This window comes from Aythya ferina (genome assembly GCF_964211825.1).
Source record: "Aythya ferina genome assembly, chromosome: 5".
NCBI classification, from domain to species: Eukaryota; Metazoa; Chordata; class Aves; order Anseriformes; family Anatidae; genus Aythya; species Aythya ferina.
In genome coordinates, this window is record NC_140301.1 from 33293328 (window position 1) to 33311376 (window position 18049).

Consider the following 18049-nt stretch of genomic DNA (forward strand, 5'->3'; position numbering starts at 1 on the left):
TCCAAGTTTAGATGCAAGTATGGGTTTAATCAAGATTTAGCATTACAAAAGGTTTGAGAAAACTTAGCCATGTTTCAGTCATCATATGCAAATGAGTAACATCAATTTTGCAAAAAGAGTTTGGGGCAAAAGATGCAGCAGGGAGAGATGCGTGCACTTTGCCTATCTCAAATCATCTGTACAACATCGAAATTTGTTTCAGCCTGTACATCTTGAGAATATGGAAGATGACGACTTAATGAGAAGTCATTATATTCACATTTTAACACAATATTTGGATGCAAATTAAATAAACGTCAATGATTAAAATAGTAAGCTCACAGAGATCTCTCAAACCTTCACCTTCTGAACAGGTGCTGTTCACACTGATCAGAGGGTTCAAAACATCCTTATGATTCACAGAGGCAGCTAACTGGACGTAAGGAGGAGTTACTTTTTGACAGGGAAAACTGAGCGACTACATCAAATTATCGAAGAAACAACCTACAAATTGTCAATTCTGGGAGGGGACAAGGCTAAATGTATTGCTACATTTCATTATTAAAAGCGAACTCTGGGAAGGCACAAAATTGTTTTTCATATATTTTAAGACTGCTTTATAAGCAGTTGGCATAGACGGATGCTATAGTTACATGGAAATTAGCATATCTATCATTTGTGCCATTTACTTAAAAAAAGATAGGTGCTCAGTAATAAGTATAGCTCCAGATAAACAACTGGAACTGAAAATAAGCCTCACCTGCTTCGAGTTATTAGTTACTACACATTCAGATGGCATATTTGCACACCGCCTCCATTACTGACAGAGTAACTGGCATTTTAATGTGCCCTTGATGGAGCTTAGGGAAAGGAAGGATTAGAAACTCCAGACAAAACTGACAGAAGCGAGTGACTTCATTATTTATTTCCGTATTTTGAATACTAAAATTCTCATGGACTTCCATGGGTATACCGAAAATATACAGGCATATCTTGCCTACCTTTTTATGAACAATACAGATGCATTTTTAAGTGCGCTTTCCTCCCTGTTAAGTGTACCTGCATCCCTCCTGCTTCCCAGCCCTCTTGCACAAACTCACATTCCTCTCACCAAGGCACGGCATTTCATGCTTACGGAATACGACAGAACATGTTTTGGGTACAAGTTGCTGATAATGTGTTCAAAAGGGCTCCATGAAAATTCACCTTTACTATAGATGACAAGCATGCAAGAGGAGCAGACTCACAGGAGGCATTTATGCATATTGCCAATCTTTTTATTACTCAGTCATGGTACCTGGAATAAATATAGCAACATTAATCCCCTTCCTGACAATTTTTGAAGACTTAACAAGTTTCCTCAATCAGTTTAAACCTTAAGCCTTTACACTTATTTAACCATTAAAAAAAAAAAAAAAAAAAAAAAAAAAAAAGGCTAAATTACACTACCATTCTTAAAATCCCCTCCAAAACCACCTGTCTCATTGTTTGTTATTTAGTGGCAAGGTTATAAGGAATCTTACCCTAAACATACAGGATTTGGAATAATCTTAACTACCCCAAGTTGCTGTGAGCTTTAAATACAAGCAGAAGTCAGTAGATTTGCCTATTCATAATGTTGAATTGATAATGAGATGATCTTGCTTTTCCAATGTGTGTTCTACCTGGTGATATTCTACAGTTTCAACTAGTCTCCACAGTAAAGTATGTTACTCCCTCCCCTCTGAAAAATAAATACGCAAATATCCTTATGCTAACAACTATTTTAGTATGTTTTCACGTAAGAGTACACAGGTCTTTAAAATCAAAGGAACAAAAGGTATCCACTTTATTCTTTCCATGTCAGAGCAAATGTGTATGAATACAAGTCTAGCTTTCACAAGACTGTTTTCTCAAAGATTAAATGAATTTCATTGCAACTTAACTACAACAACAGACATTTCCAATTTATTTTCAAATGCAGAGAAAACAATGCGCTATTTCTTTAGTAATATAGTAAAAGGGTGATGGTGATAGGCATAAGATCAAAAGATCTATTCCTGCGAGCTTTATTCCACATTTAAGACAGAATGTTTCTACAACTTCTCCAAGAAATTGTGATAAGCACAGATGTATAAATTGCTCCATATTTGACATGATATTGCTAAAAAGCGTGTTTGCTGCCCAACTTCTTCCTTTACATTTTTTCAGTCGAATAAACATGACCTCTTCCTTGTCACTGGAATAAAGTACTGTTATGATACATACCGAGAGATGATATATCTGAAAGAGCATATTATCATTTTTAATTAACTATGCAAGGAGAGAAGCAGGGAAAAGGTGTTACTTAAAGATGAACAAGGAATGTAACCTTATATTAGCCCTACTCTACCGCAATTTTTCAATGGTGTCACTGATATTAATCCAACCCCAAATCAAAACAAACAAAAAAGAAAGAGTACATGTTGCTAAACATCCTCATGGAAAGATTCAAGAAGTTGTTTTTACTGTAAATAATATATTTAACCTAAATAAAAACTGAATGGATACATGCAATCATGTAAACTTTTAGAAAACAATGCCAGAAGACGCTATTCAAGAATATACTGAATGGAAGAGCACTAAGGACAGTATTACTTTCTTATAAACATGCAAAAACAATGTTGTTTTAAAAAAGCATAATAAAAAACAAAGCTACACAGCAACATAATTCATATTTAAAACCCAAGTTTAGATTTTCACAATTAAAATCATAATTAAAACTTTTGCAAAAAAGTTACTCCTGAATTTATTTTATTTTTTTTTTTAATTAAAATAGACGAGTTAGGGGTAGGTTGGGAGGGCAGAGGTTGGGGTGGAATCAGTTTTAAAAGAAACACAATCAGGATTTCCAAACTGTAACTCTGACATTTACAGCTGAGGAACAAGACTGTTAAACTGAATTCAGCTTTCCACCCCAAGAATGGAAAAGTGAGGTAAGCCCAGTTTAGAGCTCTGTAATAACAACAAAGAGACCAGCAGAGGAAAATAATTGTCTGAAGGAGTCACGTGTACTGCTCTCTAAATGCAAATTACATTCAAGTAAGTTTTTCTCTTTTTGAAGCATCCTCCCTATGATAACACAATCAGCATACACCGCTCCGTCATCTTGCAGGTAAAACGAATCAAAGCATTTATTTTCACCACTTTCAAGTTTTCAAAACCCCTATGAGTATATGAGATACCTCGTGCTGTAGCAGTTTAACCCTGCATCAGCTAACAAATTTCTTTAGGTTTAAGCCTACACACAGCATTAGCCTATTTGCTTTCTCTTTGTACTTTGCCAGATCTCTCCAATTTCACAAACTTCTGAACAGAGCTGTCATTATTAATTCTCAGCAAGAAACCCAAGCCACTATGAATCATTGCAGTGACTGGCACCAAGTGTCGGCACTACTCTCACAGTGTTGCAGAAACAGAGAGAAATCCTAAAGCAACTAAAAGCTTTTAGCTAAGCTACCACTGAGTCAGTTCTTGCACTATAAGTCTTCATGCAACTTTATTAAATGAGAGAGCAAAGAAAAAGGGTACATTAGGCTCGTATAACATTTCAGAAGCCAGAAATATTTCAGCATTCTGCTTTTGTAACATCAGGGTCTCAGCTCCACGCCACAGTCTCAGAGAAGGGATATCACACAGGCTGGAGCTTTAATATTTCACACTTCATTAAAAGCTGATAAAATAGTGACAATAATGCCTCCCATAACTGTCCACAGTGCAAGCGTTAGGCCCTCAGAGTTTATTCATTGGACCTTAAACATCAAGACTACTTACTTGGCTCTAAACAAGATTACAGAGAACAAACATCGTACTTTCCTTTTCCCTCAAGAAACACACTAGACAGTACCAAGAATTTATTTACTATACAAAATTGCACATCTCCCCACCCTGTTTGAAAATTAAATTGTTGGATAATATTCTCCCCATGAAACAATTGATAATAATTATTTTTCCCAAAATAAGAAGTAAAAGCGAGAACAGAAGAAGGCTTTGTTATCGTCTCTGTAAAGCTGCTTAACTCTGCATTGCCAAGCCACAGCTGTCTATACAACAGATTCCTACAATTAAGAGGGTGTAAGCATTTCTCTGCATTGGGAAGTTTTTGTTGGATTTTTTTTCCCCTCCCTCCTTCGTTCTCCTTCTAGAACTCATTTACCACGATCACTGCATTTTAGCACCCATACTACTTTAACAAGACTATCTTCTGGGACGCTGGCAGCTCCATAGTCTAATGGTAAATTAACGAAATTAAGTATTAAAACTTCAACAGCGAGAGAAGGTCACTGTCCTATTGATAGCCAAAACTATAAAAAGACTGAAACCAAACCGTGACTTCATATTTACTGTATTCTGTGTGTGGTGGAAGTAAAATCAGAAACTTATTTTTCAGTCTTTTGGAAACATAGCCCATGTTAATCCCCATGAACAAGTGTGCTTCAGCACTCTGAGCTGTAACTTTCAGCTGTGTACAACGAAGATATAGCAGGGTGTTTTTTTTTGTTTTTTTTTTGTTTTGTTTTGTTTTGTTTTTGTTTTTTTTTTGAAATTGATTGTTTAAAGCAGTGTATACACTACCATGCATTTCATAACGTAACTTAAAAGTTATGAATCAGTTTAAAAGTTACAACAAGATATTTCCTTATCTTCCACTCACTATCGCACCGCCTACCCCTGCTGATCATGTGAACTGGTAGTCAATATAATTTGCTTTGTGGCATCAAGGCAAGCTAATTTTGAAATTATCATGGGCCTCCAGAGCTTACCAGAGAATTCTGAAGCTGCTTGCTGTGAGACACAGCCACATGCAGAGGCTCATGCTGGTTTTAGAGAATAAATCATCTTCAAGAGAGACATGCCATCACAACAGCAAAACCTCAGTTTTTGCTGAATTAGTATTCTCATTAAAAAATCATTTTCTTTATTATCCTTACATGTTCTTTTCTAGACTCATTGTTCCACTACTAAAACATACTATAATTTTTAGTAAACAAAATTTCTAGATAAATGTTAATCACTGATTATTCCTTTTCTTAGGAAAGGCAGTTGTTTCAGTCTGGGAAAAGGTAATTCTCAGAGCAGACACAGATAATGAGTGATGAATGGAGGTATCTAGATGTGACACTGATGGGTAACTATATCCTTACCTATGCACACATTTCAAAATGTTCCCCATCTTCAAAACATGTAAGCTCCCGACCCTAGCAACTAACTTAATTTGGTTCAGTTACTGACCCAACAGCAACACAATCAGGGACTTCTAAGTTTTTCAGGGTTTCTGCGTACAAAGTTTTGTGTTTTGTTAAAAAACACAAACGAGAACAAGTTTTCAGATGTCTCTGATATTTTTCTTCTAGTTACCCACAAGATGCATCATCCAGTTCCACAGTGTTTCTATAAATCATTCAGTTATAATTATTAATAATACTTAAGATCTATTGAAGAGAATTCCTACAAAATAGCAAATGTAAGACAATCAAAATGCAATTTATCGTGGTAAAAACAAGAAACAAGTCTCCAATTCATCTCTTAGGTACCTAAGCTAGCATGTAGTTAGTTGGGCTTGACACAAAGAAAAATTCCACCATACTCATTTGGAATTGCACAGTCTGGACCAATGAAAACAGAATCTGAAGATCTGCCTAAAGCAGGATGTTCTGGTTTAGAATAAGTTTCAAAATAACAATAAAGGAAGTGACAAAATTATTTCATTTTCCCAGCTCCCTTAATACAAACCATTAGTTTCGATGCTAGGTAATTTGTTGTTATAGCTTCCACTGATTACAGTAGTTGCTTGTTTGATAGACTTGCAATAATTCATCCTATCTTTTGTTGAGAGAAATCAAATATAAATCCCAAATGTCTTTGCCCATACTTATTTTTGCACTTAAAAAAAAAAAAAATAGCAGCACTCTTGGAAGCTGGGAGAATATACATCTTTAGAAAAGTGTGTTAAAAATACATCTCCCTACCTGTTTCTCACTCAGAGCTGTGATTTTGGCTTGAAGTTCGTGAAGCTGTTTCTTCAAATCAGCATTCTGATTAGAAAGAAAAAATATCTGTGAGAAAGATATTCCATTTGTTAACATAGAGTAGTAGCAGGAAGGTGTTTTTTTTTTTTTTCATATTATACTACAGATACAGCACCTCTGGATGTACAGCCAATAAAATTCAAGAGGCTCAACAAAGCCTTGCTTAAGTCACTGAGTGCAAAAACCATCAGAGGACCTTTCTAGCACTCAGAGAGAGACAACTCAGTTTGGAATTCAGATTTCATTGAACATCCATTAGTGCTCACCACAATATAAAGCACATTTATACATTCCATCAAGTTTACAAATTAAACAAGAAATGTTTGTCAATATATAATGCAATTGTATCATATTGAATGCAACAGTATGTCCCCTAAAGCACACTCACCTATGCTACTTATGCAAAGACGTTATCATGCATTTGACTGTGTTGAGCATCAGCAACCATATCTATTATATCTTAACTGCTACACATGCCAAATGAAGGCTAACATATCTAAGTCTTCATTTCCATGTATTTTTATGCCTTAGACTATATTTAAGAGAATTACATCTGCCTTAGCACATCATTCATATCAGCACTTTGCTTACAATAGCACTTTAAGTTTAAGATTTAAAAGCAATAAACATCACTATAAAGATGCAGAGAGAACACAATTTTTACCAGGACTATTTCTTTTCTACTAAAAATAAAATTTAAAAAAGATTTGCACTCAGTTTAAAGCCTGTGAAGCTTTGAAGAAATGTGACAGGGAAGCAAACTTCTCTGCATTACTCTCCCCCCATCATTTATGTTGTAAATTCTTTACACTAGAGGATGTAGGTTTCTTGTGTTACACAGAAATATTAGAACATGAAACTAATATTGTTATAGGAACTTCATGCTCAAGACAACTTCCCCATTTTTATATTCATCCACAATTTCAAAATGTGTACCAATCTCAGCTCAGTTATCTCTGGATAGATCTCTCCAATACAAACACAATCCTAGCAAAACCAGATATTGACCAGTCATCCTCCCTTTCTCTGGATTCTAGTTAATGCATTTTTTATCCCAGATTATTAAGAGCTTGGAATCAGGGACCAGATTCATTCTTCCTGGCTTCATGAACTTTGCATGGCTTTTTGCAGCCCTGAGCTGCCTTTCAATGGACACGAACAGAAAGCAAATTACTCTGCAGGCTAATCATTAGCAGACTAGCCCAGCAAGTAAGAGCAGCAGACCTTTCCCAAACCCCTTCAGAATAAGGAAGTTCTAGCAAGTAGATTTTCCAATACTATCCTACTCCTCCCTCAACACTTCTGTCAGGGGTCTTTCTGTACTTGACAGTTACAAAAAGCTGTCTTCCCACTCCACTGAGATCAGAAAACATGTACGCAGAAAATTACAGCGCATTCAGTGCTGTATGGGAATGGAAGCACTTAATAGCAAACCTGAAGTGAGCTGCTTTTCTTTATCCCTGTACTCAACATTTCACACTGGTTAGACTAACTCCACGTAACTCCCCATTCAGATAACTAGAGTGCTTAATTGCTGTGCAATTCAAGCAAGTCTCTTTACCCTGTCACTGGGAAAGAGCTGACTTCTGTTGCCTACACAAGGAGTCTAGTTATCCAACTTCAGTAGCTCTGGAACACCACGAGGCCTGGTATCCACTCTTCAGACATCACAGTGCTGAAGTTGGATATCTAAGACTGTATTCAAGCTGAATATTCTATTCTTCATTTGGACAAAATTTATTGGAAAGAGGATCCTCTCCTTTTATAATTCAGACAATAAAAAAGTGAGTGGCAGTTTTTGTAAAGAAAAACTTCCAGAAGAACCAGAAACTTATTTAACACTTGTACCACAGCCTGCAAGAGCCCCTTGATTTAAACTTCTAAAAATGAGACAAAAGGCTCCAAGAGTGTTGGTGAGATTTTTTTGTTTAGTTGATTTATCTGCAAGGATTTCTTGTTTTTATTTTAAAAGAACAATCCAGTCATTGCTTAAAGACTTGCTTGTAATAGCTTTCTTTTAAAAACTGTGTTAGCATGGAAGAACATGATGATGAAATATCTAAAATTCCCATGCACTGTGATTCTCTGTATTTTTTATGGTAAATAATACAATACAAAAAGAAATAGTTACCTGTGGATCTTGCTTCATTTGGGCAACCAGTTTCTAGAAAGAAAGAGATGCAATGATAAAATGAAAATTTTCATTAAGGATCACACTGAACAGCTTAAAAGTCAACAGTTTTGGAGAATGCTAAAAAAATACACATTTCATAGCATTCAATAGCTAGACATAATCCACGAGGAATTCAATATATATAATTTCAAAACCTATTCTTATTAATATAGTAAAACTATCACTCTAATCCACCACTTTTTGTTCCCTCTCCTAAACAGTTCTTAAACAAGTGATGCCTTTTTAGGACAATTTAAAGCAGCTGGGTAAGCTAGTCTAACAGCAATGCCTCCTGTAGAACTGCAGCCTCCTTTGCCTGCAGTCACAAGCAACACAAATCACAGAGAATCACTGCAAATACAAAAGCTGTTTGTGCACTCAAGCACAGAACGTCTCAAGTACTAAGGGAACGCCTGTGTGTTGGCTTGGCTGGTACCACATGGAAGGCCCATGTTCAGAAGTATCTCTGCCGCTTTCCTCCTTCAGTCAGAGATTGAGATCATTGCAGAAGAGATGCCCTCCACATCCAAGGGAAAGCAGACAGATGGCTACCATTCACTATTCTTCCTCCTTCGTTTCCTTCATGCAGCTGCAGGAAGATGCTGCCTATTGATAAGCAGGGAAGTTATCACACTGTCACTAAGGAAAACTAGAGCCCACAATGAAGGGGCAACAAACCACCACCACCCCCAAATTTCTTTTCTGGTTACAGCCAAGTCTCATCACATTACATTGTTCTTGCCACGTGAGGAAAAAACACAGCAAAGTCTGTACTTTCTTCTCCATTGACTCATCAAAATCAGGAAAAGGAGTGAGGAACAGAAAGAAAGAACAAACAAGAAGAGCGTTTAATTCTACCTGCATTGATGGGGCTCCAAGAATTCACTTTGTCAATGATTTTTAAAAGTTTATTTCATTTCACATTCTAAAAGTGGCATTAATCAGAAAAAGCATAACAGAGGAATAAGTCTGAGCCAGACCACAGGTTTACCTGCTCTAACATCTTTCCAGTACTAGCCAATAGCAAACATGACCATCAGTAGGAGTACTGCAAAAGTGTATTTCCCATCGTTTAGAAATTTAGACCTTGGATGTCTTCAAAGATGGTATCTTAGGCTCAATAGCTAGTAACAAAATTTTCTTCCGTTATCCTGCCTTAATTACTTTTTGAACTCAAGAGAACACTCCAAATTCTGTAACAATATGTTCCAAAGTTACTGTAGTACTCCTGGGTAAAGGGACCTCCTTTTTCTTTTGAATCTGCCTCCTATTACTGTGTGCATGAGGGTCAAACGAAATTATGGAAAGCCATTCTTGACTGTTGCTCTATTCATCTTCTTCATACCACATTTTTCCACGTTTCATTCCTGGTAAGTCATCTCTTTCAGATTGAAAGTCTCCTCAAGCACAAGTCATTCCATTGTTTTGTTCACTCTTGGCACACTTCCCTGTACTTCTCCAGTTCTCCATCACTGGGAGAAAGAGGGATTAAAACTGCATGCAACATTCAAGCACTCTGTACCACAAGAACTGCTTGCTCAGTGCTAATTCAGTCTGCTCTTACAGATGCAAGATGGGCAGTTTTTCCCAGGCGCATCTCTTGGCATTTATCTACATTGAATATTATTGGTTCATCATTCAGTATCATGGGATGTGGAGGTGCTGTGTTAGCCTTGCACTGACGTTCTTAGCTCATTTTTCCTCGGTGCTTTCTGCCACATCAGAGTTTGACAAAAAACAGATCTGTTTGTCTTGACACATACAAAGTTCTTGTAGAGACTCAATCACAGGAAAACATACTCAGTGGCCGTAAATTGTTCATAATGTATTGCTAAATTTATGGATGATGTAATACGGCATCATCCAATCATAAGAAAAATGTTTGCTAAAGTTAAGATGCTCCGTTCTTTTTGCTAATAAATGAAAAGAGAAAGGATGCTTTTGGTTCTTTCCACCCATCAGCTTGAAGAGTCATCCATGAAGCCCAACCCTGCTGAGAGAATAGCTAAATAGAGCGCCTTTCACACCTCTTGTGATCAAAAACTATGAAGAGCAGACTGCTTCAAAATAACCTCACTCAAGTCAACACAGTAGCAGAACAGAGCTCTGCTAGAGTTGATGCATCTCTTCTCAGGACAAGCAATACACCTTGGCTGTGAAAGATATTTTAATATTTAAATTGTACTTCAATATAGTAAGTGACCTGGTCAGACATCACTTATAGAGGAACCTTCAATCATCGAAACGGAACAAAAAAGCATCTTCTCCTAAACAGAATCACAGAATCACAGAATTTCTAGGTTGGAAGAGACCTCAAGATCATCGAGTCCAACCTCTGACCTAACGCTAGCAGTCCCCACTAAACCATATCCCAGTTAAACACCTTCTTTGGGTCCTTACTGGTAGTAATTTAAGATACATTCTGCCAAACAGGCAGCATCAAAGCTTCAGATGGAGTTCTGAAGGTGAACTGGAATAGGCAGGAAATAAAGAGCTATTCTACAAACAAATTTCAATCATACTGAGCATCACTGTCTACAGCTACATAAGCAGTCATGACAAGTGACATGCTGCATCAGAAAGTTAGGAGGCTCTGCTCACACACTGAAAAGCTGAACTTCATCACAGACACCTGTCCACCAGGTACAAAAGGAGGACAAAATATGACTGTATGAGTCTTAGCAAGCTTTATAAAAAAAAGTCCTTGGAAAAAAAATAGGCAGATGATGACAAGTGAGACAATTGTCCAGAAATCCTGGGGCACTGCCAAAAGAAAGGATATAATATATTTCTAATTGAAAGAATTAAAATGTAAAGATAAGGTAAGATAACGATAATAAAGAATTGAAATGTATACAGTACAACTCAAACATTTCATTTGAAGATTTTTAATATTAAAAATTGTTGCCTCAAAATTTTGGTTAGTTTATGAGTAAAGAGAAATATAGATACACAACTGGTAAATGCTGTTATATGAATACAAGTATTTCTAGTGTTCTGATCACCACATAGCAGATAACATTGAAGTACTTACTAACCTTAAATTTTAATGCCTGCAGTAATGCCATGTGTAATTTCTGAGTTTTATTACCCCAATAACACAGCTTCACTGAAGTTCTGAAGGCAAGGGCCTCGGAGTTTGAGCAGAGCAAAATATTGTCTGTAGTTCTGGAAATTCATCCATAGCTTTTTATCATTTTTCTCCTCAGCTGAAAGTTGCATCTTTATTAAAGCAGATTAAATTTCATTTTACTAACCCACCCACTCACGTTCTTGCACTACGCTCATCATTGCAAAAACTACTGAACAAGTCATCTGATGACTTGTCTAAACAAGTGTTCTAGGTAACTTGGAAACATTTTACAAAATTTGCAAAACTGATCAGCATAACTCATTGTAAATTTCTTTTATCCATTGTGCAACAGTTGTCAGTTTCAGCTGTCCAGAAGAAATACTTGAGAAATACTTGGAGAACTGTCTTTCAAAAAGGCTTCCCTGATAAATTTAACATTTTAGACAGCAGCTACTCTGTTTATAACAATTTTGTCTCAATACTTGTTTGAATTAATATGAACATGTCCTCTTACCTTTGCTTGGAAGTTCCTCCAACATATTTTTCTCATTCCAACTTAATACTGAAGTTGGCTTTAGAACATCAGAAAACCCTTCCAGACACAAGTTACTGAACACTGAGTTTTCAGACTGTTTTTCATCACTTCTACAAAATATCCAAAAAAATCCCCACCCACAGCCTGATATGTAGATTTTTTCACATTTGCTAAAAACAACAGGTGGTAGGGTCAAAATACAGTGAGTATGAAATTCTAAAGCAATTCCGAGCTTGTAAGACAATTATTTCTATAGTTGTAATGGTATTACTCAATACCACCATTAGTTGTAATAGTATCTGTAATAATAACATTGCTATTAATTAAAAATATAAAGCAAGAAAGAATACAAATTACCTGGTGAACCTGAATTTCCACTTTCAGAGCCTCCTGTAGAGTCTGCAGCTCCATTCTCTACCTTCTCCACTTTCTCTAGATGTGTCTTTGCTGATTCCAGTGCCTTTAGTTTCTGGTTTCCTCTCCACAACAGCGCTATAGAAAAATAAATGTTTTGCTTTAGTTCCTGAAAGACAAGTTAATTTGAGAGGAAAAAAAAAAAAAAAAAAAAAAGTGTAACAGAGCAGGAATTCAGTGAACTATATTCAGCTGCAGCTTCCTAGTCTAGAAAAAAAAAAAAAAAAGTGATCTTTCAATCACAAGAAATCTAAGAGCTGTACAGAATGCCTTTCTTGGGAGTAGTTTAGCCAGATTACTTCTCACATATCCCAAAGTTGACATACTTTTATCCTAGCTTGCAGGCAGCTATTTCCTACCAATATTCCATTGTAGTTGCATATTAAATTAGAAATTTGGCTACTGAAAATGTTTTAAAGAAATCTGCATAGAGAAGAAAATATTCTTGAGGCTAAAATTCTGTAACCCTAATAGCAATAAATTGTTAACCAGAATGTACTGCATTACCATACTTCCATGAGACTTTAGAGCTGTTGTTAGCTGGGATGGTCTGCATGTAATCCCACAGAACATTAACATGAAATGCCTAAAGTTTGTGCTGAGTTAGTCATTTCATATTTTGAAGGAACAGAAGACAGCTATAATGCTTTTTAATATCTTGTGCTCTAAGTTTAAAATCCTTTGCTATTTCTAGGTAGAATTCCAGTAGGTATGAGTTTACCATCTTCACCTGTACTTCAAACAAACGAATCCCCCTAACCCCTGACAAAGAAAAGCATCAACATCCCCATTTCTAAAAGCCTCAAAAGCTAGACAAGTAATTTTTGTTCAGAAATACATTAAAAACATCATGATTCTGAAACAGCATTAAGATTCCCTTCTGTATCCTATATGTTCAAAACACAACAGAACTTGTGTAAAAATGGATGAAAATATATACAAATATCTATATAGAGATGTACACAGAAAACAAAGCCTCAGAAAACATTATATACCAGTCTTTCCATCCAGACATCACACATGAAATTGTTCAAGTGTTAAAGTAATTCCAATTTTTCATCTTTTGAAGACTGCTCACAGTTATTACACAGGTATTGTCAACTAAGAGGCCTACATAATGGGACTTCATTGTTTTCAAAAGGCTAGTGACAGATTAGATTAGGCATGTAGACTGTAAAAAGAGAGTAATTCATTTAAATTAGAGAATTTTATTTTAATATTGTCTAAATACAGTATACTGAAGTGTTGGACAAGTCTGAAGTCCTTAAAATAAAAAGTGGTGGGTTTGTTGGTTGGTTGGTTTTTAAATTAGCCTTGTTTCTCTCTCCAAATATCACATTACAAAAGGAGAAGACTATCAAGGGTTTTTGTAAAAGCATTGTATTTAAATTCATTCTTTTTCAGTGCTGTCTCCTGTTAGCTGAAAGTTACTTATTTAAATAACAAAGGCCTGATAAGACTTTCTAGTCAACACATCGAATGACCTTCTACAAGAGTCTCTCCCACACGTGACAGAAGAGCTAGAACAGCTGCCTTTGCAGCACTACTCTCCATAAAATTGTAATTTGTATCAAGGGATACATGGAAGTTACATATAGTTCCCTGTTCTATTACCACAAGCCTTAATGAGAAAACAGAACCCTGGATTATTACTTCCAGTCACAGACAAGAACAACTACAGCGTGCATTAAGTCCCTATCACTGCAGTTTCAAAAGAAACCGTACTTCAGAAAACCATGTGGGAGAGTGACTAATGAAAACTGGATCCCACTGCAGAGGCAAAAAGCCTTTCACTAGCCCTGGAAATTCCATTTTAAGGTAAAGATGCAGGCAGGCACAAACAAAAGTTCTTCTCAGGGCGTCTTCCATGAATGAGATGGCACTTGTGATAAACAGCAACTATCATTCTATGGCTTCGTGCTAACTTTAAAGAGCAAAACAGACCAAAACAAGTTGTCTCAACTGAGAATGTAAAAGATATACATGATTTTAATACACCTGACTGTAAAGCCTAGTACAAGTTCACGGGAAAAATGATGTGGTACTTCTAAGGAGTACAAAAAAGACACCACACAAATGCAAAACTTAATCTGACAGGCAGATATTATAAATATTATAATATTGATGGTTCATAAAAAAATAATCCAACTTCATTTCATAGACATCTTGAGCAGCTGGAAAGATTTTTCACAACTAATCTTTAGAAGTTTAAGAAAAAAGTGATAGTGCTTTGTAGAAGCAAGTGGCTGTTCAGCCTAGCCATGTTTACACAGTTGTAGACAGGAACACGGGTAATTTGCTGCTGTACTGGGGAACAAGCAAGCCAGGAAAAAAAAAAACAAAAACAATTCTAGTAATATACCCATCATCAACTAACTCCACCTGACATTATTTGTTACAATTTCAGATTTTTCTTTTACTGTAATTTTAAAGTTAACAGATATTAAGACTTCATAACTACAAATATTTTTAAAACATATATGGATTAGAAATTGATCAATTGTAGAATTGATTTCAATACATAAAATTGAAGCCTCCAAGAAAAGACAAAAGATTTTTTTTTTAATTAAAGTTTTTCTGACTCTTCACTCTCTTCCTACTCTCTCTCCCTCCAGCATTCCCATTACAGCAACTTGCTTTGCAGTGTCATTTACGTCCAGATGCCTTCTGCTGGCAAAGTTACACGGAGGGACATGTTAAACATGGGAAACTACCTCCTCTCTTCAAAAACTAGGTGTCTCATACATAAGGAAGAGAAATTACCTCTGCTCCATCAGCAAAGGCCCCACAGTAAAGCACAATCTTTTCGCAATCACCTCCCCAGCTGCTGTAGTTGTCACTAGCAGCAGTACTGTTTTCCTTCGCAAAAACAGGACCAATATTGGTGATTACGGGAATTGTGCTAAGCTGCAAACAAGAGCTATACATTTGGCATGGCAGCCGAGCTGCAGCACACATCACCATCACTTTAAAGATGAAGAAACGGGAAAAGGTCAGTGAAGAATTTATCAGGAGGTTCTGAAGTGTCCTGAGCATCCAAATCATTACCGGGGGTTGGAGAACAATCTTTTTTAAATAAAGCAATCATTTTAAAATTTGGTCACGTTGCCAATTTCTAAAAAAAAATTAAAAAATTATATATATATATATATATGTATATAGTTGTTACTCAGCTGAAGCACTCTAGAACACACTTCTTCTGTAGCTTCCCTCCCCAAGCAGGAATAACTATCAAGTTATCCCCGTCTGAAATTCCCTTGAAGTACCTTAAACACTTTGCCAATGTTAATTAAAAAAAAGTGATCATTCTTTACATCCAGCAAGTCCTAGATCGTTTTTTTTTTTTTTTTCTGTTTTATGTAGAATACATCTAGAAATATATGAGGGCAGCTGGTTAAATATTGGTTGCATTTCCTTCAAAAGCAGGTACAGAACTTCCTAAACAAATGGTCACACGTTTTTAAAGTGCAAAAATCCTCAATATCCTTAAGCTTTTTTTCTTTCAGATTCAACTTCCAGGGGAGATTTAACATCTCAAGAAGAGTGGCATTATAAACTAGCTACAATATCACATCCTAGGATGTATAAAATTATCCCTGGATTAATCATAAAATATATTGCATTTTCCACTTTACTCTTATGACAGTAGAATTATTATTTTAATTAAAAACCTTGTAGATCATTGAAATTGCATGGACGGGTTGGTCTGCAAACATTCTTCATCCCATTAGTTTTTAAAAAGAAAACATGAAAATGCCTTGTTCAGTGCTAGAAACTGTGACTTCCAAAGGGAAAGCAGAGGACCGGGGAGTACTTGCATCTCTTGCACATACAGACATACTTCCAAGCCACAACCAGGAGGAACACCAATAACGAGATGTAAATTTGCCATTCCTTGGATTAATTTCAATCTTTGGAGGCAGCAGTCCTCCATTCAATTTCCTGCAGGCTCACATTTGTCATAAACAATCCCTTATTTCTGATGTGATTGCTTCAAGACTTAAAATCTCACAGTCAGAAAAAGTACCACAACTCGCCTCAGTTAAAGCAGCACAAATGTTACATGCTTATAAAAGCACCGAGACTGAACAAAACCTTCAACTCTGCAAGAGTCATATAAGTGCATTAGTACCTCTCCATTATTATCCCAATTAAAAAAATAAAATAAAATAAAATACAATCCACTTCAGAAACTCTAAAACATCACAAAGCTATTTAAACTATGCCTATTTTGGAAAGTACACTAAAAACACAGCTTATGTAACTTATACTCACACGCACAAATGCAAAAAAAAAAAAAAAAGGTAGGACAAACACAAAAGCCATGAATTACTTCTCTAACTACTTCACGGAAGGACCCTAAGTAACTTAGAATTTTAGATAGAAGTCTTTTGGTACCCAAAATCCCTTCAAATAAATTTTTCACGTTGTACAGAAAAAAAATAACATTATTATTTCTGAAAGATGATGTTAAATATCTACTGTACTTACAGACCCTCAGGCCCAAATCTCAACCCTACAGTGAATTTATTTATAGGACTGGGGCTTCCATCTGTAACATTTACTTTTTAAGATTTAATTTCTGAATATAAGAACAGATAGGATTTCAGTTTCAGTAAACATCAAATTTTTCCAGGAATGCATGCCAGCTCTGTGTCATCTATTCTTAGGTAAGCCATCCCAGCTCAGGGAAGGAGCACTTACCAGTTTTGAGGAAGTTATTCCCTTCAGCTCTCTACCCCCTCCTGCAAAAGAGAAAAAAAAAAAAAAAATTGTAACAAACAGCTTAACTACAATTTGAAACAGATAAAGAAAATTCAAAAGTTTGGAAAGATTTGGGTGTTGTTTGTTTTTACTGATGTAGAAGCTAGCCAAGAAATACCACTTCGAAAGAAAATGTTTGACATGGGAAGGGAAAGACGAGGAGATCTACAACTCTAATATGGATTAAAATACAAATTATTAGAGTCACTAGAGAATAATGCCATCCCAGCTCTGCCAAGGCCTGTGTCCCCCTCCCCTGGGGGAAATCCCTTCTCCGTCACTTTATTAAGACCCAAGTCACAAGCCTGTCAGATGTCACAACTCGGTACGACGAGGTTGCCCACCCCGGACGTTTTGGCACCTCCTCTGCCAGAGGTTAGAGCAGCACGACAGAGGTGGTGAAGCAGGTGGCGTGTCAGCACAGCTCAAATCCCCGAGCATTAACGTAAACCGAAATCAATGGCAGTTTAGGCTAATATGCTAGGTCATGAACCACATAGGCTGAGAAGGCACGCCGCCCGTGTCATGGGGGGAAAAACAGCGAGCAGCACAGAAAGGTGGGACTTCTTAAGTCATCCGCATATGAATCATAAAAACTTGTGAGTCAGAGTCCTCAAAAGATAGCTAAAATACAAATGATACCTCATTTGTTCAATTACTTTGCCTGACGCTAAAAAAACCTCCAAAACACTCCAATTTTCTAGTAAAATACTAGAATATCGGTCTATTTTAAGCTGGGATCCACAGCCAACAAGATCTTTGCAGAAATGTTTCTATCCACACAGAAGTCACCGCAGAGCTGAAGTTCAAGCCCCCGGCTCATAAATAGTTGGAGCCCTAGTGGAAGCGTTCAAGGCCGGGCTGGATGGGGCACTGGGCAACCTGGTCTGCTGGGAGGTGACCCTGGAACTGGGTGATCTTTGAGGTCTCTTCCAACTTAGACTGATGTGTGATTCTGTGATCTCTCACTCTGCAGAGGCCGGCACCAGTGGAGGAGCAGGCACGCACCAACTAGCAGCAGCACCGTTGTGATGAGCACCAAGACGAGAACAGAAAATGGGAGA

General features: G+C 36.6%; 1 protein-coding gene across 8 annotated transcripts in view; it reads right to left on the reverse strand.

The window, feature by feature from the left end:
* PHF21A (PHD finger protein 21A) overlaps window positions 1–18049 on the reverse strand; it is a 132549-nt gene that overhangs the window by 83478 nt on the left and 31022 nt on the right. For 5 of the 8 annotated variants that reach the window (XM_084520817.1, XM_084520811.1, XM_084520812.1 and 2 more), the window contains exons 2-5: window positions 16926–16966; window positions 12165–12299; window positions 8158–8190; window positions 5967–6053 (exon numbers count right to left, since the gene is read on the reverse strand). In XM_084520817.1, coding sequence (XP_084376943.1) covers window positions 5967–6053; window positions 8158–8190; window positions 12165–12218 — 174 coding nt within the window. In that variant the 5' untranslated portion in view covers window positions 12219–12299; window positions 16926–16966. The remainder of the gene's footprint in view (window positions 1–5966; window positions 6054–8157; window positions 8191–12164; window positions 12300–16925; window positions 16967–18049) is intronic. The other 3 variants (XM_084520819.1, XM_084520815.1, XM_084520816.1) reach the window with 1 other exon arrangement.